Source organism: Phalacrocorax aristotelis, chromosome 5, assembly GCF_949628215.1.
Source record: "Phalacrocorax aristotelis chromosome 5, bGulAri2.1, whole genome shotgun sequence".
Lineage (NCBI taxonomy): Eukaryota > Metazoa > Chordata > Aves > Suliformes > Phalacrocoracidae > Phalacrocorax > Phalacrocorax aristotelis.
In genome coordinates this window covers 44636031-44663000 of record NC_134280.1, presented here as the reverse complement: position 1 = coordinate 44663000, position 26970 = coordinate 44636031, and the positions used below count along the sequence as shown (strand labels likewise).

The following is a 26970-nucleotide window of genomic DNA, read 5'->3' as shown; positions in this document are numbered from 1 at the left end:
GCATTTCTGTGCAGAACTAGCCATAATTAATGAAAACTGCAACAGTGCACACCCCACAAGTCCACCACCTCCCATTCTGCATGCACGCACAGTCTGAAGGCAGCTAATACTAATCTAATGCTGTCATACAGTAGGGGACAAGTGCCTCCCCTACTCAGAAATTAATTTCCACCTTGGATGGCAAAGGCAAGAAGAATTACTCCTCAAAGAAGGCTAACAGACACAGCCATTGTAAATCCTGCAGCCTGTCCAAATTAAATTGGGGAACATCACTAGAAATGCTCTCAGTCCAAGAATGTCAGACATGCTTAAAGGAAATGAGAAGTTTTCTTCTCCTGTAGCATCTTGAAAGAAATAGAACATTTACCAGATCTAAGAAAACAAATTCCTCTTCAAGTACCTCCCCCAATAAGCGGTTACATTTTTAAGAAAGACTGTCCATCGGGGTGATTAATCATAGGCAGAGATTGCAGACTGACCTGCTGTGTAAGCAGTAAGAGGATCTGGGGGAGCGGCTCACAAATCTTGCAGAGCTGGTTCTGTAGCACAGCCCAGTGTCCCGGCTGGGGGGAGAGCGGAGATGAATAGCTGGGGGCTGCTGCTCTTTCAGAATTTCTGTTCTAGCACCAGAGGCTGTGTTATATATGAAACAGTTAAAAAAATTGCACTGGGAACTATTTAAAACAGGCTATAATAAACCTAACCAATAAACCCCACAAGAATTACAGCAGAGTACAATTGTGTTTGGTTTTAAATGCAGCTAAAATACACTTTCTACAGCTAACTGCTTTTTTGGTTTGGTTTTTTGTTTGTTTGTTTGTAACCAGATTTAACAGAAGTTTTAACATTTTAGTGTTGAACAACTGCTTCCTGCAATTGGAGAACTCGCAACTGTTTTCTTTCTCCAGGCTTGCTTTTTCATCAGCTGTTGCTATATCCACAGAGGGGATGTTCCAATAGACAATATGAGCAAAATACTTTTTCAAGGCTTTTTCATTCTTGTGTTTGCTCTAACTGTATGTTACTGTTCACTTACACTCTCCGACTTTGCAAACAGCAGAGAAAGATAGATTTTTTTTTTGTTTGGTTTGGTGAAGGTTGGGTGGGTGGGGTGTTGTTTTGTTTTCATTAGAAAGGAAAAACCCCTTCAGATAAGTCCTTTAAATCACAAAAAGAAATCAAATATTTTTAAATGAGGCTGCCAAGATGTTATTTTGAGGTGAGGTAGAAAGTTCAGCGTGTATTTCAGGATTGACGTTTCATAGGAACCACACCACAGTGATTTTATGTATGAAGTTGGAGGTTTTTTTTAATTAAGTATTTCCAGCAACTTAGAAACAGTGAAGATTATGTAGTCCCAGGTAATGAAAAACGCACTATTTCATCTGAATTTTGTTCAGTGTTGAAAAGCCACAAGTAATGGAATATTACATAAAATGGAACAGTTCAACAATATTGGGTGCTGCATTAAGATGTCTGTTCTTATTCTTAACAAATACATCCCTAAGTAACTCCAATGAACATGGTTGTTCTTGAACCACATCAGAACTTCTATCCATCTGCTCCTACTTCATCATCTTTGATAGTACTTAATAAACTCCAGAAAAAATAGTTATGGGATATCTGCATCAGATTAAGTCCCTTCTGAACCTCTGGAATCACTCAAAACCCTTTTTCATCTGTGGTAACACTAGTAAGTACACCACTTGTAAGACTTATTTTGATGCTGCATGTACCCATTTTAATACTATTACAGCAGTATTTGACCTTGCCTTATTAATAACTGGTGGCACTAATTTCCATTACAGGTAGCTTCAAACTGTACAAAACAAAATTCTCTGATAAGTTTTATGAACACAGGACTCTGTTTCGCAGCTTGAGCAGTTGCACTAAAGGGAGAAAAGGAGGAGCTGGCCGTGATCTTAAATTACGAATTCTGAAAGTTTTAAATTGTAATTTCTTACAATGTCCTTGTAAACTCACAATCATTGTGTTCAGGAAATGGATAAACACATTTGTATTAACATATAAACAGATTTTGCTACTTCTGTGGGTTTTCTTTTGTTTTTAAACAAAACACTTCACTAAAGAGAAATTATCATTTAAACAGTGCACTTGTCCAGAACGCTTACCTGTATTACCTCCTATGCTGTGAGAAATGGTTTCACCCTGTGCACTCTTCCTGCTAACTTTGTTCCACTTTTTCACCAAAAACTTTAACCTGAGTAACAAATAAATTTGTACAGTTATTAAAAATAAGCAAAAACACACATAATTTTAATACTAAAGTCTCTGCTGGCATGAAACATATCAAAGAATGCAACTAACAATCCTTGCAGGAGTGGTGGAAGATTTCTCCAACTTCAGTCTTTAGAATGAAGGCTTATCCCATTTTACTCTGCAAAGATCCTCCAACTGTTGGAAAGGTTTGCTTGTTTTGGCACTGCTCCTCCACTCCGGCCCTAATCTCCAGAAAATGGCAGCCCTTCCTGCCTCAGAGGAGTGGTTTCAAGGTCACTGGTCCTGTTCCTTTGATATGGCTATCATTATAACATCCAGTCAAAGACAACAGCCTAAAGACATTCTGTATCATCTCCTGAAAGTCTTCAACTTGCTAGTAATAATTTTTACTAGACAAGGAAATTTCTCAGCAGTAACCACCTATTAATTTTTTTTTTTTCATTAAATGGACTCAAAAGCCATTATGAGATGGCACATTGTCCCATGTGCAGCTAACGAAATCCATTTGATAGTAAGTGATAGAGTATGATTGAATTGATGCCCTGAAAAGCTGAAATCAGGACTCAATAGTCTGAACAACTATTAAGCAGGTATTCTTTATTGCACCGCTGGACGCAGAGGGGATCACTCATCCTAACGTGCATGCCTGCACAGGGTTAGTTGCATAATTTATACAAGCTCCACATACATATTCATTAGTTTCCCAATATTAATTAATTTTCCAAGAACTCATTATCATATGCAAATGTCCTTTGCGCATGCCTGTTAGTGTCTCCGTGTGGTCGTCAGGGGGCTCTGGATGAAGGATATACTCTTCCTCACTGTGTCCACTAGTTAACTTTTGCTTTTGCGCAAACTCAGTTCTGAGATCACGTATAGTCTGTCCTGGTTTAGTGTTTTGCTCTGTAGTTCCTTATCTTTATGGTTCTGTACATCTGCTTCTTCTAAGGTCAAATGTTGTTGTTGTAAATTTGTTTAGGCACTTCTTGTCTTGAAGCCTTTCTGACTCCCCCAAAGCAACAACTTTTAGTCACAACAGTTCTAGCTCTATCAGAATCATAGCCAATGAAACACAGGCTACCAGATTCAAGAGAAAAACCATCACTGATGAGATGATCACATTCTGATACATGACAGACTATCCAGTGAGTCCAAACAGGTAAGGGTCAGACCTGAAAGGACATCAGTTTGCCATTGTTGTGCACTGATTCTCAAATATATTGCAGCTGGCTATACCTCAAGACAGAAGCAGCTTTTTACAAATCGTTAGTTTAGTACGCATCCAACTTAGCACTGACTCTGAAATAGCAGTTTGGCCAAAGTTATAGCTACCAAGTCATGTTTGAACTAGTTTTGGAGATAGCTTTTGCTTAATATTAGTGTAGGATAAACCATAGGAACTATAAATGTTTTTCAATTTCCAAGAAAACACAATGTATGAGAGACAGTGAGTGTTTTGGCTTTACCTTGATACCGCAATGATTGCCCTGACTGCACATCTGAACTTGGTAAAAGGACGGGAACGTGATCCAGAAAGCTGCAGGTCTGCAGGTGAGGGATAGATTCCCATACGTGCTATTAGAGAGAGGGTTGCTTGCTCACACTCCTGAAATCCACCAAGAAGCAGCAAGAGGTATTTCTTCTGATAAACTAGAGCCTTTCTAAAGCTCTCTGCTCTAAGGTACTTCCTATATAACCTCTGCAACTGGAGAAAGAAAAAAAAGGGAAAAAAAATCCAATCTGTTAAGATTTAGCTACAGAAAGCTCACAAAAGTTGCTTTAAATAAATATTAACTAGAATAATTAACTATTAACATGTTAGGCTAAGTGCCCATCTGATGTGATTACAATGAAATGTGTCAGAGGAATAAAAAGTATTTAAGATTAGGGGTGAAAATTAAAAATAATCAATGTTTGATATTTTCAGGCTTAGACATGTATGAATCTCCCTCTCATTTAAGAGTAGAAAGAGATTCCAAAAAGCTAGGTTACTTCTGGTGGAAATTCCTGTCTAACACCAAGAAAGTTAAAGGAACTTTTCTGATGAGGGACATATTAGGAAAGTGTTCATAATTTCATATGCAGTTTATAAAACTGTTCAGCTATAAGAACGCTTTTTAAAATAGCAACTGAAAAAGATTACAGCAATAAGTGTCAGTTAAATGCCATAATATGACAGATACTTGTATCCACAAAATTCTGAGTTATATGCCTCCTGGCTCCTTGCTGTTGCAGAGTTTTATTACATTTATAAAAACAACAGAATTCCTAAATTACCTGTTCTACACGTGACATTAATCCCTCAGGCAATGCCCAAGAACAACACTACCAAGGACTGAAGTCTCCAGAGGATTTTATGATCTTGAGTTGGTAACAGTTCTCACACAGCAAATCTGTACAACAGGCAACACAGCGAAAGCAAACCAAGTGCCAAAGGTTTAAATGACATGCTAACGGGTATGGCATTGCTCGCTCATCAAACTCAAGACAGCCCATTTGCCAGCCAGCACGATCATTTTACCTTAGGACTGGAAGTTTCTACCACTGGTTTGTTTTCAAGTTCAAGGGTTGCTTTAGCCAGTTCACATTCAGCCTGTTTCAGTGCATTCGGCAAAATGTTTCTCTCTTGCTGCCAAGCATCTCTTTCCAGTTCTTGAACAGTCTCAGTATCGTCTGTAGACCTGACCTACAAAAGAAACCCAAAGGAAGTGAGCCGAGATGGTCTTGCACGACTTCCACAGCAAAACATGTTGAGCTGAATAATAACCTAACTTTATGGACAAACTAAAACATAAAAATAACGAGCCTGAAAATCAGCAATGGCATTCAGGTGTTAAATGCTAGGATGGAAAACAAACACACGAGCAGTCCTTCTTAGGAAGTATCAAATTAATTGTTAACCAAGCTACACCTTCTCTACAGATCTGTCTGATCAGCTTTATAGGAATCCTATTCCCTTTAATAACAAACAGTTGGAAACAGAAACAAATCATCTGGCTTTCTTCCACATCCACAGGCAACACAGAAACTGTGAAGACAGAGGTTCTGGGTATATGCGTGCACAAAAAAAATGTTGTGAAGCATCTACAGAAGTAAATTCTGAAAAATCCCATTCAATTCTGAGAAATTCAGTCTTGTGGCAAGTTATCTCTCATAGGAGTGAGATGCACAACTCCAGGTCCAATTCTTTGAGGAAGTTCTGCCTTCATATCCCTCCTCGTATCAGTTGTTACATTGATGAATGATGCAGCAGACCGCAGGGAAATGAAAGTTTTTCTTTTTTTTTGAGGCAGTTAATATTTTTCCCCTTGGAATAAAATTTGTACATTAGAGGAGCCAGTATACAAAACTGATCCCAATTTCTCCTAGCAATTTATTTTAGTACAACCTTATTAGGAGCTTGAACTTCCAGGAGTAATTTCTTATGAATACCTTAATACAGTAACACATGCCATTTACATTTCTCTTCTATGAAGAGCAAAACTTGTCAAGTAAAAAAGTCCTATATAATAAAATTTAATAAACCACAGCTGTCTAAGTCTTTTTACTGCCTGCAATATATACACCAATAAACAGGGATTCCAATGCTATCCATACCTTCACAGCACATAATCCACCTCCCTCCCTTTTGACTTTGCAACTTCCTTAAGCATTTCTGAAAGCAAAGGCTCTCCACTTCTCAGCTTCTTCTTAACACTTAGAGTTAAAAAAAAAACAACCAAACTTCAAAAATCTGACACTACCTTCATTCACTATTGTTTTGAAATTAGGTGTTTATTTCTGTCCAAGTTAAACTCTTGCCCTGTACTTATAATTTAATTCACAGATGTTCTATACAATTTCAGGCTTTTACACTGAAGTTAGATAAACTAAAGCAGGTGTTTCCCTACATATGGCTTTCACTGGCATAGCGGTTGTGCCATATCACACCTGGAAATGGGACAGAAGACCATGTTGAGAACAAGGGCAGAGATAAGGGCTTCATATACGAAACACACTTCAGATAAGTCTTATTAAAAGTAGTTCAGGCATCGGAAACAAACCCCATCTGTACTGTACTTCAGCAGAGGGAAGCTGCTTTATATTGGCCTCCTCACCAAGCATCCCAGTAAGGACTATGGTCCCACCATCCCAGGCATTTTACAGACCTACAAAAGCTCAGTCTGAGAGCAGTATCAGATACTTGTAACATCTGAAGGAGTTCTACATGATTCACCTATGCACTTGATTTCTACTGCACCAGTTGGCATCTGATTGACCAGTTGACTCCATATTCATTCTGGCACAGATTTTTCACTTTGTCATTTTGCCAATTTCCCCTGTCTAATGGTCCTCTATTTATCACAACTCAAGGAGGTAAGAGCAGTAAATTCCCCTGATCTCCAGAGCATGTGGTTCAGTACCTGAAAGGAACGAGTAATTCAGGGAGGAGACTGAAACAAAAGGTGATTCTGGAAAAAATCAAAGCCTGAAGAGAGGGCAGAGAACGGACCATTTGTGTCCACAGAAGAAAGGATATCGAGGCAGAGTTTTTGCTCTCTAAGCTATGGAAAGGCATGTATTTAGAGTGCTCCACTAAACTCTTTTTTTTGTTAAACAAAACTTCTGTCAGAAAACTTGAGTCCCTTTACTGTAGTGCAGTCATAGTCCCTGGAGGGGGCAATTGCAAAGTCTGATCTGACAAAAGAAGGGACTGGGATTCTGCATGGCATTCACTGACTTAATGTTAAGAGGCTAATTGATGGTGGTGAGAGCCTGGAAAACCTAGAAGTGGTCAAAAGCATTTGCAACACTTTCTAGAAGACCTAAAGGCATCAGAGCAAAAACAACCAACCCAAACTATTTTTCTTTTCCAGTAGAGTAATACTTGGAGGAAGCTGAGTCAGAAAAACAGCTCAGCTCTGGAGGGAGTTCTCCTAAGTCAGATTTAAAGACTCTTAAGGTTGTCTGATTTCCCACCACAGGCTCTCCAAGCATTTCGTCCACAGCTGAGGGCTCTGAAGCTTTTGAGAGGAAGGCTTAACCAAAATAACTCCATGAACACCTATTTGGGAAGAGGTTCCTCCCCCTCCTGAAGGCTGGAGATGATCCATTTGGCAACCACCTAAGTGGTTGTACAGACACACAAGGAAAATATTTATTGTATTTTGTAAACAGACAAAGGAAGAGCTTGCACCATGCCTCGCCAACTTGTCATACATCTGAGTTGTATTACAGAGCACATGAGAACAACAGAAGTTACAAAAGCCTCTCAATGTACCAGACAGTCAGAACTCTCTCTCAAAGGTGTGTTTTCTAGCAATCCGCTACCAAGCAGGTGAGGGAGTAGAGAGAGGCTGAATTGAACAGAGCCAAGACTGTTTGTTAAGCCTTAAATCCCCAGATTTTGGCTGGCAGGGCTGCAACGTGGTTGAAGATCTCTTTCTTTATTGTAAGAGAAAGATATAAGTGATAGGGCAAAGTTATCTGGTGAATAAGATGGAATCCAAAAGTTATGTACTTTGTATCAACAGACCTGAGCTCAGTCTTTGATAATCCCCAGGCTTGTATAAAATATTTGCAATACTGCAAACATCAGTCAAAATACCCCTCCTGAGATTACAAGCCACTATTGTGCTTTTTGAAAATTACTTGATAATCTGCTGAAAAACAAATGTGTCTGGATGCGTACAGAAGCGTCAGCAACGCATCCCAGGGTTTGATATCCTTGGAAATATCTAGGGAAAAAAAAGCCTTCAGAAGCAGACTCTGCAATACAACAAAAAAAGCAAGAATCTGATACTAAAATATGTTAATATGACAGTGTGAGGAAAAGAATACATCTTTTTTCCATCCCCAAGGCAAAATACGATTTTCCTCAGAAAGTTTTACCAAAAAAAGAAAGGGAGGGGGAAATCAATCAATCAACTTACATGTGTACTGCAACCCAAAGAATACAGAACAACTTACTGATAATCAACAAATATATGCTGTTTTCCTTACCTGAGATGCAGGAGAAGACAATAAATCTGATTCTACTTCCTTTAATGTCCGCAGTAAAGAGGCTACAGCTTCATCATTTGAGACAGAGCAATCGTTAACTGTTCTGTTAAACAGAAATACTTTTTCAGTTTCCGGTTGATTTACAGTAATGTTAACATACATTTGACTCCTTCTCCCCAATGGGTGATCTTTAAATTTTGAGGCTGTACTTATGCACTATTCATTACACAAAACAGTATGAATACAGACAGAAATTAGCACGCTTTGTTAATTTTTAAGAGTAGAATTTCTAAATAGTGCTGCATACCGATTTATTCAGAAGTCTGTGTTTGATACCAGTCAGAAATTCTATCATGGAAATTCAGGCTGCAGCAAGAAGTCACTAGTATTTTACTGTGCTGCAAAAGGAGTAAGAAATTACTGCAGTTTGGCCACTCATTCCTGACCCCTAGCTTTTCCCTGCCACACTCAAAGAAGTTTCCCATTCTAAACCTGCAGATATGTTGATTAACTTGTTTTTTTGATTGCTCTCTAATCAGACTGCTGCAGCTGCCAAATGACTCTTTACAGCAGGGTTTTTTTTGGAGTTGTTCTTTTTAGCAGGGTCACTTCACAGATCTAGTTCAAATGCAGGCACACAAGCTTCTAATGGGAATCGCTGCAGTGGGATGACAATAATCAGTGTGTGCTGCCACCACGAAACCATGGTTTCACACAAGGTTAAGACTTGTAAGCAGATATACTGCTCGTTGCCTTAAGCACAGGGCTCTTGGCCATGATCCACACAAGATCATCAGAAGCAGGATGGAAAGAAAAATACTATTTTATGAATAACTACTCACTTATCTACAATTTTATATATGAACTCATTCAGGCACACAGCTACAAAAAGCAACTGCTGTCTTATCTTCTCCAGCTGTTGTTGCTGCTGTTGCAAATGCAATTTTTCTGTTTCTTTTGTCATGGCCTGTTTGGCATTTCGATCTTTGTTTAAGGTACACAGTAGTTCTTGCTGACTGTTTGGAGATGGAAGATTTCTTTCTCTTTCTTCTAATATTGCCAGTATTTCCTGCAGCTCTTTAATTTTTTGTTCATCCCTCTGATGTTGCCATTCCAAGTTTTGCTATTTGAACAGAATAAGTAGTAGTTAATTGCTTCTTATACATATATACACACATACATATATACACACACAGGCACATAAGTGGGGGTTTTTTTTTGTGTGTGTTTTTTTTTATACACACACAGAGACTGCAAATAAAAGCATCACACCTAACTAACATAGCCACCTCAGTGTTCCTTAACTCGCAGACCACTTTTAGGGGAAAACTTTATACAGTACTGCCTTCCAGGGCCACCAGGAAGCCATTTAATGACTCTGGAGCAGGCATTCTCTCCATCCATTTCCAGACATGCTGACGGACAAGTCCCCAAAGAGCTTGCAAAGCTTCCTTCCTCCTCTAATAAAAGTGAAGGAGCTGAGAAACACGAAGGGTGAAATCGGTACTATCACGAACCATAATTAAAAGCCTAGTTCAAAATAAGGGCAGTGGCATGAAACCTAGCTCAGTTCCATTTTGTGTTTGAGCCATATTCTTGTCCACCTGTTAAGAACTGGCAATTCCCAGCATAGGCGAAGATGTAAAGATCAACTTCTGTCAACAACAAACCCAGACACAAACCCCTGAAAACAGCTGCGTTTGAGAAATGCAGGAAAAGAGCTCCTCTAATGTGTTTAAGGGAAGGAAACATTTCAATTGAAGAACACCATCCACAGGGTTAAATCCCAATTTGTGGCTGTTTCGGTGAAAGGCAAGACATGCAGAGGCATTCTCACCAGTCTCTCTTGATCTCTCTGCCAGTCCTTCTGTTTCTCTAGCTCTGTTCGCTGCTGCTGTCTTTGCTCTCTCTCTCTCTCCTCGTTGCTTTTATCTTGCTCTTTCATAGTCTTGAAGAGCAACTGTACTTGTTCCCAGTCAACTTTCAGCTTCTCCTCTTTTTCCTTCTGGGCCTCTAAGGTATGGATTGCCTCTTCCTTTTGACCCTGAAGAGATTCCAGCGTAGCTCGCAATTTGTCACTGACTTCTCTCTCCTTCTGGGTTTCTTTGCAGCACACCTGTATTTTGGCCTCTAGCTGCCTTTTGGAATGAATGGCTTTCTGGTGCGTTTTCTCAATAATAGCAGCTAGCTCCACAGTTCGGGACCTCTCTTCTTCCAGTTGGGCTTGGAGCTCTCGAACAAAGGCTTGTTCCAGCAGTGACTCCCTGTGCTGACAAGAAGCACCTTCTTTCACTCTCACGCTCAACTGTTCTGTCAAAATACGTTCGTGATTCAAGGAATTCTGGAGCTCCAACGAACGATTTTTCTCAGCATCCAAATTTCTCTGTAGCTCTGACAGTTTAGTCTGTTCCTGGGACAGCAATGCTTCACATCGGGAGTGCTCGATCTTAAGTTCCTTGCGGAGATTATCGTTTACCATTTGCTCGTGCTCTAAGGATACAGTCAGCTGGCTATTCTGCACCAACTGCAACTCCAAAGCAGCCTGCAGCTCCTGTTCAAAAGGGGGAAGCACATATTAACAGTCCAGCACCAACACTCATTTGTAGGGCAGGCTAGCATTCGGCAATTTTCAACCTCCTGGTTTATCCAAGAAGAAATTCAAGACTTAACTAAGAGTAGTTCACGTATTAAAAACTTTAATTTAAAATAACAATTTTCTAATTAGAAGTGCCAGAAGCATGCACCAAATAACAAAACCAAAGATTGTAATGTTAAAATATCTTCTACTACATCATTTTTTTTCTTCAATTAGTAAGACCCTCATTAGGAAATCACTATTCTTCATATTACTCAACCACCTTAATAAATGACATGTGAAGCAGAAATAACCCATGTTGATTTAAAAAGAACCAACGATCTAAACAGTAAGAGTAGATGTGAAACCTGGATTTTGATCTAATCGTGTAGAAAGCCATGTCAGATGCTAAGTGGCATCAGCTTTCCACACTATGGCTTTAAGGGAGGATCTGGGAATGCAAGACTCTAGCAATGGGAACTGTGAATGGTTTAATCTGTTGCACAGCTACACCTGGGGCAATGCACTTTTCTCTTTGCCTTGGCTAAGACGGTCCCTGTCTTCCCTGCATGAAAAGTCTTTTTACAAAATGGAGGATGTTATCACCGTGTCCATGCAAGTAGTAACAAAAATCCCAACAAACAAAAATCACCCACAATCCTAAACCTCTACCAGACAGATGATGTGAGAGGCCAGACTACAAGGAAAGTTTTGTGTCAGAATTTTGTTTCGCTGCTTAGGGTATTTAACTAGGATTGTTTTGGAGTTATCTGACAGAGTTTAGGTTTGGTTTTTAAGTTTAAAAAAAGCTTTATGTTAAATCTTCCTCTTCCAGTCACTGTAGGCCTTTTACAAGAACTGAGTCATTGCTATCACAGTATCAGGGAGAAAGCTGTTTGTTTTCTGTTCAATTTAGAAGAAAGGGAACAAAAAGATACATTGGTTAACGTCCAAAAATACATGTTATGTTAGAAAAGCTCCAGTTACTCTCTGCCAAGTATATGTATCACTGGGTAGGTTTTTTTATAACCTCAGTTGATCATACATATCACATCCTTATAGCACATTTGCTCTGGAATAAAGGGTGCAATTACACAGTTTTGGAATCTGGATCTCCCTACACAGCAAGGGGCAATACAAAACCAGTCCCAAGAATGTGAAAGTGTAAGGCTCCAAAAACACTGAGAAGATACTGGGCAGAGGGGCGAAGCATACAACTTTGCTTATTTCTGCCTGTGCAATTAAAGAGGGTAACTGAATGCTTTAATTCTGTGAAAACAAAATAAACTCTATAAACATTCAGTAGAAATTTGGGATTCTTTTTTTAAAAAAAACAGTACTGAACAAAAAACATTGAACATGAAAAAGACTCTAAAAACAACCTGTTAGTTAGCTTCCCACATCAAGGGAGGTGGAGCTAAAGCACTGAGATATTGGACATTACCTCCAAGACCTTTGTCTGTTCATCTTCTGCTTTCTTATGCTGAAGCTGTTGTTCCTCAAACAAACCTCGTAGCTCTGTTTCCTTCAGATGTTCAGTCTGTAAGTCTTCAAGTGTAGCTGTCAAATCCTTTTCTTTTTTTTCCAATTCAAAACTGCAAAGTTCAAAATGACACATCTATCTGTTATCCTGAAAAGCGGGTTCATTCGCCCAGTGTGCAAAACTACACACAGAGTGGAGGTATGTTTTTTAAATTGGTTTTTGCGAGAAGACTGGTGCTAGGTAAAACTTAACACCCTGCACCGAGAAACTACAAGGCATACAGTTAAATGTGTCAGTCACAGCTAATATTCACATGCCGCAGCTAATAATTGGTTAATTTCTTTCTCACATCAACTTAAAGGTACAGCTCTCTTAATTTACCTCGGTGCTCAGAGAGTAAGGGGCTATTTGAGGCGGGGTATGTGTGTGTGTGTGTGTGTGTTAGTTCCTGGCCCATGGGCGTGATGTTTAGTATTATAATGAGGATAGTTCATCTCAAGGGCACTTTGTTTTAGTTCTTATCAACATCCCAATTAGTCTTCCTCCTTGACTATACACTTTATCACCCCGTTCTCAGCGGTCCTAATGTTGTAAGGAGCCTCAGGCAAGAATGCACTATAGTATTCGCAAGCCTGATAGGGAACGTTCTGGAGGGATGTAAACAACCTAGCAGCAGCAGGCACCAGTGGAAACCAAGACAAAAGGAACTAAGGACATCTTCATCTAGATAAGAGTCAGAACACCAGTTGAAACTAACACACCTTGCAATACGCTGTGACAAGATTACTCGATGGGCCAACTCATGACTGTATATGGAAGAAGACTCAGAGTTCACGGGAAGGACACAAAAAACCCACCCCTTCAACAAACCACCGCAGACCACCTAATACCTCTTCAGGGGCTCCAAAGGGACTTAAAACGCATGGGTAATTAAGATGCAAGTATTAGAATTAGTTCCAGGAAATGTAATGTGTATGTATATAACTGAGCAATATAAACTTTGTCTATCGTGACTTGCGGTATGCACGCTAGGAGGAATTATCCCCTGTGCATCTGGTGCCCTAATAAAGAATGCCTGCTTCTTAATACTACATTGGTAGTAAGGAGTTCTATTCCCGATTTCGGCGACAGTAAACAAGTGTTTCCCTGTCTCTCAGTTCCCTTCTCTGGCCGTCAAATTCTGTTTTGCCAGGCTCCCATGGTTCATTATTATGGCTTAGCTGAAAAGTAAAAAAATTCCATTTTCTTCAGGATACCATATCTATGTTCAGAACAGAACATCCTTCACCCCCAGTGCAAGCAAGACATTTAGGGTTGCTTTTTGTCAGTTGGCCTTTTTTCTTTAAGACATCTCTGCTCTTTCTAAAGAGGGTCAGTTTTCAAGTCACAGCTATTTAGCATCTGAAACCTTTTGCCTCCCTGCAAGCAAAGCTAGAATTGCTCTATTTAGTAACAATTAAGAGATAAGGAGAAATTATCTATCCTGGCAGAGCAAAACTTCCTGTGAGAAGAAAAACACTGTCATACCCTAGGAATAAAGTGGGGGGAAGTGGAGAAAAAAACCCATACATAGGACGACAGGGAAAAAGAAGTACCAACCAAAAGACTAAGACAAATGCTGCAGGGGTGGTGTGCATCAGGGATACAACGATCTAGGCTTTTAATACACCCATACAACATGCGCTTTTTTCCACAACCTTCTCAGTCAAGGCTACAGAAAAGGTAAATATGTAAATCTGAACTGGAGAATAAATAAATTTAAGCAGTTAGTAAAGAAAAATGAACACATCCATGAAAAGAGAGAGGTTAGTTCCCCTCCTTGCGTTTCCAAGTGCTAAGCCATTTGTGGATCCAATGATTATGAAGCTCTTTCAGACCTGTTGATAAATAAAATATAATAAATTAATAAATCTACTTCTCACCATAACCGGTTTATTTCCTTCTGAAGCTCTTCTAAGGATTTCTGCAGCCTTTCATTCTCTTGCTTAATTTCATAAAGCTCTGATTTCAGGGTTGCTTTTTCTTGATTCAAGAGATCACATGTTTCAGAGGCTCTCTTCTGTTCCTCAGACAGGGTGCCGTGCAAGTCACTTACGATAGATTTTTCCTGCTGAAGCTTATATTCTAATAATTCAACTAGGATAAGAAAACGTTAACAGCTACTTGTATTACAGAGAACTTGACAATGTTATCAGTTACACTGGTTCAAACTGGGGGCAGGGAGAATCAGTTGTATTAAAGTGTTCTTGTCTGGAGAATTTGTTTCTTTTCAAACATGATACAGATCAGCAGAAATATGCACATATAGCTCTGCTGCTAGTGGACCAGGCAAAGTCAGAAGAACATGAAAGCTGGGCGAGACTGAGAGCTACTGCAATATACTGTCAGTAATCTGTTATTAATGGATTTGAAACCTCATTAAGCAAACCCACCCATTTACTAGTAAACATATATATAAAGAATTTCCCGAGAACCAACAAGGGTATTTTACTATCCTTGATGGGTTTTCTACATGTATACACTATTTAACAAAGAGTCACCCTTCAGTTCTATTGGTTTGGGTTATTTTAAAGCTTCAGTTTTCACATATTTTCTTAACTGCTAGTATCAGAAAGACAAATTCCTTCCCCTACTAAAATCGCAGGAAGCCTCAGTGCATTAGTAATCCTAAAGAATTGTACAGCATCTACTTCTTTGCAAAACAACCTTTTTGCCTTTTATCTTCTAGGTAAAAAAGGAAAGAACTGACACAGAAGACCAGATAACAAGAAACTGGCGATTACTACCTTTCCTCCGAAGGTGGTGCTCTTGTTTGCTCCCATGATCTTCTGCATTGGTAAGGGTTTCCTGTAACTGCTGTAGCTTCTCCTGGTTCTGAAGATGTGTCATGCGTAGCTGAGCTCGGAGGTCCTGTATTTCAGAGAGCAAGCTATTCCGGTCTGAGGAGAAAAGGTGCTCTACAACCATCTGCCTCTGTTCCTCCTGAAAGCAAACCAAGTCCTATTAAATCTACAAGACTATTTCCATATTTTCTACAAGGATAAATCCTAGAGAAACCCTTGCAGTACAAGTTTTATACAGAAGCAACTTCAAATGACTAAGTTCATGCTTCACGTTAATGTGCAGTATGCACATGATGCGTATGTTATGCACATAATGCAGTATGTGAACATTAAGTAACAAAGAAAAACCCTGCTTCACTAGCTTCCAAATAGAATAATAGTTACTAATAATAGTTTATACATAATAGTTACTACAAACCATTTGGTTTGAACCTAAAAACTAGATATTATCAGCAAAAAAATCCTAAACAGATTCAGAGTTAGCTCAATATATATCCTTTGCAAGAGAAGTCTGAAGCTCTAGATGGAATTCTTCTCCTCGTCCCTTTTGTATCAAGTATTTCCTTCTCACTGTCACAATTTTTCTGGATGCCAGCTAAAATGCTTAGTAGGCTTTGTAACACAATATACAAAGTTTGAGAAAAATGGTACCAAATAATAGACTATAAAAGCCTACTGATCCCACACAATCTGAATTAATGCATGCGACAAGATTTAACAATGGAAGTAATAGAAATGTAAAAATAATTAAAAATTACAGGGGAATAGAAGTGATTTATAAGCATAACACTTTAAGAGTTTTCTTACTTGTTGTTTCACGATATACTCCAGTTTTTTCACTAATGAACCTTCATCACCAGACCCACGATTGGAGAAGTGAGATTTCAAGTCAATGTGCAACACGTTTCTCTCTTTCTCAAACATGCTCTGTACTGCTTGCAGAAGTTCTCCTCTCCAATCAGCAGCAATACCTGTATGTTCCTGTTAAAAATTATTATTATTTGAACAGCATCTCTCTCAGCCTCTAACCCACTGTCTTTCATATCATTACTGTGCAAGAATACACCTATCTGTTCATTTAAGCAGACCAGAGGAGTTTAAAGAGGTCCATTCAAATCTCAAAGGAAAAAGCCCCTTGCTCCTCATACATATATACACACACACAAACAGTACATAGCAATATACATTTATAGAACATTTTCATTGTCATACCTTGTCTTCTCTATCTGTCACCTTGCTAAGGTAATCTTTGAGTGACTGTATAGCATCCAGCAAAGCTAAGCCCTCCTTCTGCCACCCCTCCATTGCTGCTCTGGTCTGATGAACATTTTTCAGCTCCCTAAAACCAAACGGACGTTCTGACAAAGCCAATATTTTGCAGCTCTCCTCACATACCATCTTCAGCACAGTCTGAGAAGGCAAAACAAAATTATAATGCATAATATTAGGAAACAGGCATCAGCGTCCTGACAGTGTAAGAATACGATGGGATAGCACTAGACAACAAGAGTAAGGCGGCTGTCTGAGACTGTGATACAGATAAAGGCACGTAGGTCTGCCCTGCTACTTGGTATGCTTAATAAAGAATATACGTACGTATGTACACACACACAGAGTGAGCCAACAGTTACCAGAGACTTTATCTCCTAACAACTGAGGTCAATATTTAAGAATACAGTATATATAAGAATATTGTATTCTTAAATACTGTATTCACAACATCAAAGTACAAATGGCAGTCTCAGCCAGCGCACCTTATTGCTGTGTACAACAACACACTAATAAGCAATTAAGCCAAAGGACTGTACTTCATCTTTGTTGTTTCTAAATAGCTAACTTTCCTGGGAATAAATGAAATTCTAATCAAGTCTGAAGCCATGTTACTAAACCCCAGTGATGCCAGAAAACTGAACTATGTATTTAGACAACCTTGGCTTAATTTAGCAGATTATGTACAAATAACATCTCCCAAAATAATCAGTCTGAATAATTTACACAGTGGAAATTGTTTCCTCTGACACTGTCAGGCAAAATAGCCTCTTTTAAATAAATTCCCTGTTCACAATCATGCACAGATGTTTCCTGGTCTCTTTTCAAGGAAGGTCACTGGACATTTATGACCTTTTCTACATACATCTCATCAGAAATATCCCAGCCTCCATGTGGAGCTGTTCCTTATTGCCACTCAATTTAACAACAACAATAGACAGTACTTTTCATTAACTCTTGATCTTCTTTCTTTGCACTTTTTTGAATGACCCAGGTGCAGGACCTTGCACTTGGTCTTCTTGAACTTCCCAAGGTTCACATGGGCCCGCTCCTCCAGTCTGTCCAAGTCCCTCTGGATAGCATCCCTTCCTTCAACTAAATCAACTGCAGAACTCAGCTTGGTGCCATTCCAAACTCGTTAAGGGTATACTCAATTCCACTGTCGATATCATTAATGAAGATATTAAATAGTATTGGTCCCAGTACAGACCCTTAAGGGACACTCCTCATTACTGGTTTCCACTTGGACATCGAGCTGTTGACTGTAACTCTTTAGATACAGCCATCCAGCCAATTCCTTATCCATCTAACAGTCCATCCATCAAATCCATCTCTCTCCAATTTAGAGGCAAGAACGTTGTGGGTGACCATATCAAAGGCCTTACAGAAGCCCAGGTAGATGACATCACTTGCTCTTCCCTTGTCCACCGATACAGTCGCTCCATTGTTGAAGGCCACCAGATTAGTCAGGCATGACTTGCCCCTGGTGAAGCCATGGTGGCTGTATCTAATCACCTTCCTATGTTCCATATGCTTCAATATACGATTCAGGAGGATCCGTTTCATGACCTTACTGGGCACTGAGGTGAGTACTTCTCTTTTTAAAAATTGGTGTCATGTTTCCCTTTTCTCCAGTCACTGGGGACTTCATCAGTCTGCCATGAGTTTTCAAAAGTGATGAAGAGTGGCTTGGCAACTAGATCCGCCAGTTCCCTCAGGACTCCAGGATTCATCTCTTCGGGCCCCATGAACTTGTGTATGTCCAGGTTCCTCAGGTGGTCTTGAACCTGATCTTCTCTTACAATGGGACTTTGTTCCTGCAGTTCAGGGACTTAAGTTGTGAGAGGAGTGATTGCTGGTGAAAACTTGGCAAAAAAGTGATTGAGTACCTCAGCCTTGACAGTTGCCACTAGTCCTCCTGTCCTATCACACATGTGTGCGTCCATACACATTTTGTTTAATCTTTCTTTTCTGTCCAATGTACTTGTAGACGCCCTTTTTATTCTTCTTCCTCACGTTCCTTGCCAAATTCCCCTCCAGCTGGGCCTCAGCTCTCCTAATCCCATCTCTACATATCCATGCAGCATCCCTATATTCTTCCCAGGTTATATATCCCTGGTTCCACTGCCTTTGCATTTCCTTCTTGCACTTTAGTTTGACCAAAGGGTCCTTACTCAGCCATCCTTGTCTAGTGCCTTCTTTGCCTGATCTCTTACACATGGGAATCAAAAGCTCTGGCGCTCTAAGAAAGGTGTCCTTAAAGAGCTGCCAGCTCCGTTCTGCTCCTCTATCCCTGAGGGCAGTTTCCCAAGGAGTCCCATCCACAAATTTCTTAAACAACTGAAAGCTTGCTCTCCTAAAATTCAGGGTTCTACTGTGTTTTTCAGACAGCTCTGTACAATCATTTTTTTTTGTTTACATAGAAAGAAACACTGCTGACTCTCCTTCTTTGCCTGATCTCTTCTGAACAGCTTATAGCCATCAGTTGCATCACTCCAATCATAAGATTCGTCTCACCAAGTTTCAGTGACAGCAATCAGATCATAGCTTTCTAGCTGCACAGTGACTTCTAACTCCTCCTGTTTGTTACCCATGCTATGTGTGTTGGTACAGAGGCACTTCAGGCGGGCTGTTGACTGGGTCACCTTTTTGGAGGAACAAGCCCCAGTTCCTTTGAGGCATTTCATAGGCATTTCCCTCCTGGTTCCTAATACATCAGCCACCCCTGGCTCTTCTCTGTTGCTAAAAACTCCATCCCCTTCTCCCACTAATTCTGCTTTAAAGCTCTCCATATAGGTTTGGCCATTGGTGAAGATACTCTTGTCCCACTTGGTCAGGTGAATCCCACCAGCTCCCAACAGACCCAGCTTCTCAAAGGTAGATCCATGATCATAGAAACCAAAACCTTGAGTACAGCACCAGCTACATAGCCATGCGTTCACTGGCTCATGCCCTCTGTCCTGGACCCCTTCCTCTGACTGGGAGGACAGAGGAGAATACCACCTGTGCTCCCAATCCTTTTAACATTGTTCCAAGGAACATACAGTCTCTTTTGATGCTTCCAAGTTGCCTTTTTACAGTATTGTTAGACACTATATGAAACAGTAGGAGCAGATGATAACCTGTAATGTTCACCAGGATTGGCAGCCTCTCAGTGATGTCACGAATACAAACTCCTGGTAGGCAGCAGACTTCTCTAGAGAAATTGGATGGCAAATGGGTGCTTCAGTGTCTCTCAGTAAGGAATCTCCAATTACTAATACTTTATACGCTTTTATGGTGGCACTGGTTCTAATGCAAGTGGGTGGCTGCATCAACTTTGCATGGTTGGCTTTTCCTGGATCATGTCAGTTCCTCAATGCGCTCTTCATTCTCCAGCCCCAGAGCATCACGTCTGTTACGAAGGGGCACGTTAGAAGATGGGGAAAGGTTCTTCCTTCTGCCCCGAGCAGAGATAAAGGTCCAGTCTCCTTCCTGTTGTGAGTCACTTGTGTCAGTCAGCTTGAGTGAATTCAGGCTTACCTTCCCCTTGTACAGCCTTCCTTCATTTTGCTAAGCAAGCTGAAAGAATCTGCTAAAAATTTTAGGAGGCAGCATTCACTTTCTAGGAAGTGTTTATCTTCTAGTTTCTTACTGAAATTTCTTCAAGTATTCAAACTCCTTGTAGCCTACTGCACTTACACACTTCCTTTTCACCAGCCTCACAGATGAGATGATTTGGAGCACTGAATTTCTCCCTTTCACCAGCTGTATTTCCTGGAATGGCTGAGAGCTTGTTCAGCTACAGCACCAAGAGTCCCAGGCATATACTTTTTAAAGCTTGCCTTACTGACTAGAATAAGCAATTGCTGCTTGGTCTTCTGTATATTCTTCATGCTCCTTGAATTGACTCTGAGAGGTCCCTCCACACGTTAAAACAGTGGCATTTCCACAGGTCTCCATCATATCTGAATGAGAGGAATAGGCAGGGGAGCTAACCATGCTTACTTGTGAAATAGCTTTCTGTAAAGCCTCCAGGACAAACCGCTAAATCGCATCAGTCTGCCTTGTAGTGCCACATTCTGGAACGTCACCAGTGCTGTCCTAGCAAAACTTCTAAAATTCTAACATGCACAAGCAGGATAAATGTCAGTAAATTTGTCACATGGAAGATGTGAAAATTACTCAAGAACCATGAAGTTTAATTTTAAACCATTACAGAACAGTTTACACTGTAAAGGGAGTAGCTAACTATACTTTATATTACCACTTCATTTTTGCTGTTTCAGTTTTAATTTGCTGGTATGCTTATGTTAATCATATTACCTTCAGCTGTGGTGAAAGTATTTCCTTTTCTCTCACTGATTCCATAACATCTGGAAACATTCCACAACACTGCAGATAAGCCATGAAACTAGCATCTAGGTGGTCTGACGTTTGTAGGTCCTGCTTTAGTTTAGAGACTGAATTTGAGCTGGTATCTGAAGAAAGAGAGAGCCCCCCACCCCCACAAGTGTTACAAAGATGAAAAGAACTTGAAGCCAGCACAACTGCTTGCAAAATAACTATGATTTATTCTGCTAGTATGAATGCAGGGTTACGTGAACTTGGTTGGTTGAGATCTCAACTAACTTAAACAAGTGAAAAGGTTGCAAGTTGCCTTTAGCAGCACCAGAGGAAGTGCTGCAGTCAAGTCAGGACTCAGTAAAACCCCCTGTAAAGATGAAAAGGTAAAAGACTACTTTCACTGGCACAAATACACAAGTCTTTCTAAACAAACAACCAAGTGACAAAGGCATAGCTTTCAAATAAAAGATCTACAGTAAAAGAAAATGGGAGAAAGAGGAAACGTAATATTTTTATCTTGAAGTTAACAAAAGGTAAAAGGAATCTACAAACAACGTTAAACTTACTGCTGCCATATCCATCGCTCACTGGGTCTATGGCAGACGCTCTTGATCTTATACCATCTTGTAAATCAGGAGGGGTTAAAGTTATATTATCAGCTTCTCTCATCTGCTTGGAAATAATTTTTCACATTAATTTAGTTTCTGAATCCAGGTATAGAGTTTTCTGCATTTATAACAACTTTGTTACTAGTGCAGATTTTAGCAAATGCCTACTCGATCATAGTGTTAGAGATGGCAAATACCACAATGAATGCAACATTGTTGCTCTTTGGAACCCACTCTATCTCTTTTTTTTCTCCCTTTCAATAGTCTTAAGAAACAGACATGTCTTTATAATTAATTCCCTTTCAAGAGCAAGGCACAAAAATATGCAACCGAAGATTAATTTTCTGAAGTACAGACTTTATCTTCCTGTAAAATGATACAGACACAGATATATAAAATATTTCCAAAAAAAAGAAAAACCTTTATTCTCCAATTTTGAAAGTGTCTCTTCTAACCCTCAATAACAGATACTTGTAAATGGAGAACTGTTACAGGAAACTGAGTACTGTGGTAGCAAAAAAGTTTTCAGGTTTTAGCTCAATTACTTGCACATGAAGTATTATCACAAATTTATCAGTTACTTCCATGTAGTGTCACTGCAAAAGTACCAGGATTTGAAAAGTCCTCTCAACAGATCTTCGGAGAGCACAAGAGCAATATTTTACTGACACCACATCAGCAGTGTATAGACATGGAGGATGCAAAGCCTGCTGTAAGCAGCTTATTGATTGGTTTTAAGTTTTGGAAGACTGTTTTCAATTATTAGAAGCAGCAGTAAACAGTGTTTTAATACAGTCCAGAATTTGCTCTGCTATCTGACAGTGAGAGTGGAACTAACAATTATACATCCAGAACACCACTGGGCCTACCCCTCTTGGCATGTAAGTTTATACTACTTGGAGCCAGTGGCCCAAGAGTGATCCAACTGGGACAGACCTGAGCAGTCTTGTTTAATTAGAATTAAATCAGGCATGAAATATCACTTACCAAAATCATCTTCTCCATATCCTGGTCATCATCAACAGAGTAGGTACTTTCAGAGAAAGCTGGAGATTTTCTATCTACTCCCACTTCCTCACTGCCATTTTCATACAGGTTAGAATAACCGAGCAATACAGAATTATCTTCTTGCATGGATGGCCTGGTATGCATAATTTCAAAATCTGTGCTTTCCACTTCTGAAAAGGGTGTCAGATGAAGCACTGGTTGAAGTTCTGTGCTTATATCTTGCCTTCTCACAATCTCAGGTGAGCCCCATGAAGCCATAGCTGCAATGAAATTCTGGAAACCTCCTGAAGTGTCTTTGCCTATGTTCAAATTGTGTTTTGGAGAATCAGGAGTCTGATGAATTTCCAACATTTGCTGGCAATGCTTTTCCATGTCGTGCTCCTCTTCAGAGTTGCTGATCACATCCAATTCCTGAGTCAAGGTATCTTTCTGTGATTGCTTAATCTGAGTTTTTGGGTTGATATTTTGAGTTGTCAAGTTAAACATAACTTTATCTTTTTCCTACAATGAAATAACACATATTAATGTTTAACAGAATTCAAATATGATTTTACAAATGGAAAGACATGCATTTAAAAAGATCTTCTCAAATTTAATCATCGTATCTGTTGTTATTCCCAGGTTTTACATAAAAGTGATCTGACAGTTTAGTATATTTTATATGCCAGCTAACCAGGCTTTTTTAATAAGCATATCATTATAGAAGGAAAAAAAAGCTGCACAATAAGCAAATGTATTTCTGCAGAACTGACTTTTGCATCAGAGAAAACAGGACTTTCCTTGTAGCCATGTAGATAACTTGCATACTTTCAAGTAAGTACAAATCAAAACTTTTTGCTTTCCTAACTGGACAAGTCTCCTGAACTACCTTAAGGCTTAATTCCTGACTCAGGGCACCAGGAAAAGATGGTTAAGAAGTCTACAGATGAAATGGCAGTCTACACCTGCCATTTCAATGCAGGAGAAACTGTCGACCACCTGCTTCTAGTCACTGGAGGAAAAAGCAACATGGATTCACATGTCCCATCATGTGAGACACACAACAGCCATACATACCAACATGCTATATCCTAAATTTTGGTACCTTTTAGCATCCTGCTCCCACAGGAATACTCAATCCCTTTTTTATTATTATTTTTTCCAAGCATCAAACAACAAACTTAGGTCTCCGCTGATCAGCAACACTGCGGACCATTTCTCAAACTCTGATTCCATAAAAACAGACACACTAGGTCAGATCAAAGTCTTTCTACCCAACCACCATCTCTGACAGAGGCCAACAGGGAAACACAGCTAGCATGGACAAAACAGGTGTCCATCTTCCTCGGTTCCTGTGATCCTTCCACATAACTAGCTATTTTCCAGCCTAAGGGCTTGGGTATCTGAATAGCTACAGAACCTTTCTAGCACCTTTCCCATAGTGTGAGGGCATGGTCACTGACTAGGCCATGGCTAGACTTCCACCTTCAAACTGCAGAGACATCTGAATAATGTCAATACTGTGCCATGGAGTATGCAGCTACATCCCTGCCTACCTTGCTACAAGGCCTCTCATTTAGTCAACATTTCTATAGAAAGAGCTTTCTCTCTAAGTTATGTTCTTTTCTAGGAGCTTAATGCTCTTTTCAACAAGCAGGTGTGTCATAGACACCATGGGAAGGCTGCTGTTGCAGAGCCACTGCTCCAACAAGTCCCATTGCTTGCTCCAGAAGTCAAACCTTCCTGCCTTTCGGCCTCTAAACCTGTTACTCACTCCACCTGGAGGCTGACATCCAAATGCAACATCACTGAACCACATCATGAAAATACCTTTACCCTCATCCTTATAACCTCAGGGATCCAGTGTGGTAGGACTTGCCATCACCAAGTGATTAAGGAACCCTAAGGCTAGTACCCAACTTGCTGTAATTCCAGGGCTTACTGATGTCATTAGTATAGAAACTCTTAAGGGAAAAGTAGACACAGGTGTGCTCATGGCAAAGGCTGTGCTGCTTCTGTGGCAGAAGGGAGACTCCAGAACATATATTGAGTGTAGCAAGCTGCAGCTTCTCTTCTTATGCCTCCACAACTTATGCAGAATGTCTAGCTGCCTTTCTCCCTTCACGTTTTTCATCTTTAGTGCCACACTGAAGCGTCTCAAAGCCACCCCCCCAAGCTGGCCCACCCACTGCTTTAAAAGGGGTCACCCATCAGTGATGGTGGTAGCACCTCTCCGATAACATATTTAAGATAGGAACAAAAAACCCTGCACAACTGCAGCTGGAGAGAGGAGTGAGAATATGTGAGAGGAACAGCCCTGCAGACACCAAGGTCAGTGAAGGAGGGAGAGGAGGTGCACCAGGTGCCAGAGCAGAGGTTCCCCAGCAGCCTGTGGCGAAGACCATGGTGAGGCAGGCTGTCCCCCTGCAGCCCATGGAGGTTAGTGGTGGGGCAGATATCCACCTGCAGCCCATGGAGAACCCCACACTGGAGCAAGTGGGTGCCCGAAAGAGTCTGTGACCCCATGGGAAGCCCACGCTGGAGCAGGCTCCTGGCAGGACCTGTGGCCCTGTGGAGAGAGAAGACCACACTGGAGCAGGTTTGCTGGCAGGACTCATGATCCCATCGGGGGCGCCCACACTGGAGCAGTCTGTTCCTGCAGGACTGCACCCTGTGGAAGGGACACACACTGGAGCAGTTCATGAAGAACTGCAGCTCACGGGAAGGACTCACGTTGGAGAAGTTTGTGCAGGACTGCCTACCGTGGGAGGGACCCCGCACTGGAGCAGGGGAAGAGTGTGAGGAATCTGCCCCCTGAGGAGGAAGAAAGGGCGGAAACAACATGTGATGAACTGACCGGAACTCCCACTCCCCGTCCTCTTGTGCTACTGCAAGGGGAAGAGGTAGTAAAAATCAGAAGTAAAGTTAAGCCCAGGAAGAAGGAGGGGTGGGGGTAAGGTGATTTTAAGATTTGGTTTTATTTCTCATCACCCTACTCTGATTTGATTGGTAATAAATTAAACTGATTTCCTCAAGTCAAGTCTGTTTTGCCTATGATGATGACTGGTAAGTGATCTCTCCCTGTCCTTATCTCGACCCACGAGCCTTTCACTATATTTTCTCTCCCCTGTCCAGCTCTGGAGGGGAGTTGTCAGAGTGGTTTTGGTGGGTACCTGGCATCCAGCCAGGGTCAACCCACCACATTATCCTATAATTTCTTTAAATAAGAAGAGATGGTATTCAAGTATAATTTGAATAATATACATCAGCATAGCTCAAACATAACAGATGAAAGACTAACAAAACCTCCATTGTTATTACTACATTTTAAAACTCAGAACTGCTTCCTGTTGTGATTGCTGGGCTATGAAGCGAAATGGCAAAGTAATATGAAACATTCTGTAACATCACAGTAACTCTGCAAGTACGTTTTTACCATTAGTGATACCAATATTAAAGCTCAGTTGTTTTGCCATATTGGAAATCCAATAATTCAACCTACAGACCATCATTTCTACCTGGTGCTGAAAAGCCATCTTTCCTTCCCATTACAAAGGGGCAAGTAGTACAGCATAAGTCGACTACCTTGAATTTTTATACCCATATCATGCTGCCAGTCAGGACCCCCATTATCTACATAAAACTGACACCTAACTTTTTCCTTTCCTATGCACTCAGAAACTCTTTTCATATGAGTCCTCTTACTAATAACTTACCACCTCTGAAAGCCAACCTTAAAAGACAGTAAGTTGGTATATGACAGACAACTGCAGCTCTCTGAAAAACAGGTCATCAAGGTCCTACTGCTTTCCAAAATTGAGTAATTTAATAGGTTATCTGGAGCAAATTGTTCTAGAAAAGATTCAGAGTAAATACGAGAAAGAGTCACATTAAATAAAGATTTCTAAAAAAAAATATGATAAGTGACAAAGAATTTTCAAGTAGTTCTCCAAAACAGCCATAAAGCATGGAAACATAGTCCTAGTAGCTCTTGGTGGGTTTGACATCCCTAAGAAAATGCAATTTTTGGAACTGTCCGCTAAAGACATAACAATGAACTACGCAAGCCTGGCAAAACAGAAGTTGAGGGCCAGAGACAGAAGCTGAGACAGAGAAGCACTTGTTTTATGACTATATCCTTGAGGAGAGCTGAGAGACTGATCAAAGCAAACATCCTGACCCATAAGCCACTGAGAACAGGGTGATAAAGTGTATAGTCAAGGAGAACAACTAATTAGGATATAGATAAGAACTAAAACAAAGTGCCCAGTAGGCAAACTATCCTCATTATAATGCTAAAAATCAGGCCCATAGGCCGGAAACACCCCACAACCCCCCAGTAAATCCCTTAATCCATGAGCATGCATAGTAAATTTAAAAAAGTTAGCTGTACCCTTACATCCAAGCAAGAAAGAAATTAACCAATAATTAGCTGGGGGGTGTGAATATTAGCTGTAATTGACACATTTAACTGTAAAAATGCCTTGTAGTTTCTCAGCGTGGGGTGCTGGATTTGTGGATTACCACCTAGCACCACTCTTTGCATAAAAATGACTTGAATAAGATACCTCTGCTCTGTGTATAGTTTGGCATTTTGCACACCGGGCAAACAAACCTGCTTTTTGGACAGCAGGTTGACCGTGGCTGGCTGCCAGA

At 40.4% G+C, this 26970-nt stretch overlaps 1 protein-coding gene across 15 annotated transcripts in view; it reads right to left on the bottom strand.

The window, feature by feature from the left end:
• The window catches only part of PCNT (pericentrin), a 117264-nt gene that overhangs the window by 5420 nt on the left and 84874 nt on the right, over window positions 1–26970 (bottom strand). For 11 of the 15 annotated variants that reach the window (XM_075094239.1, XM_075094241.1, XM_075094235.1 and 8 more), the window contains 15 exons: window positions 22315–22836; window positions 21286–21391; window positions 20699–20853; window positions 16337–16534; window positions 15932–16105; window positions 15068–15263; window positions 14204–14417; window positions 12243–12393; window positions 10061–10774; window positions 9066–9346; window positions 8224–8326; window positions 4763–4927; window positions 3708–3946; window positions 2133–2221; window positions 480–633 (listed from right to left, as the gene is read on the bottom strand). In XM_075094239.1, coding sequence (XP_074950340.1) covers window positions 480–633; window positions 2133–2221; window positions 3708–3946; window positions 4763–4927; window positions 8224–8326; window positions 9066–9346; window positions 10061–10774; window positions 12243–12393; window positions 14204–14417; window positions 15068–15263; window positions 15932–16105; window positions 16337–16534; window positions 20699–20853; window positions 21286–21391; window positions 22315–22836 — 3461 coding nt within the window. The remainder of the gene's footprint in view (window positions 1–479; window positions 634–2132; window positions 2222–3707; window positions 3947–4762; window positions 4928–8223; window positions 8327–9065; window positions 9347–10060; window positions 10775–12242; window positions 12394–14203; window positions 14418–15067; window positions 15264–15931; window positions 16106–16336; window positions 16535–20698; window positions 20854–21285; window positions 21392–22314; window positions 22837–26970) is intronic. The other 4 variants (XM_075094240.1, XM_075094242.1, XM_075094229.1 and 1 more) reach the window with 1 other exon arrangement.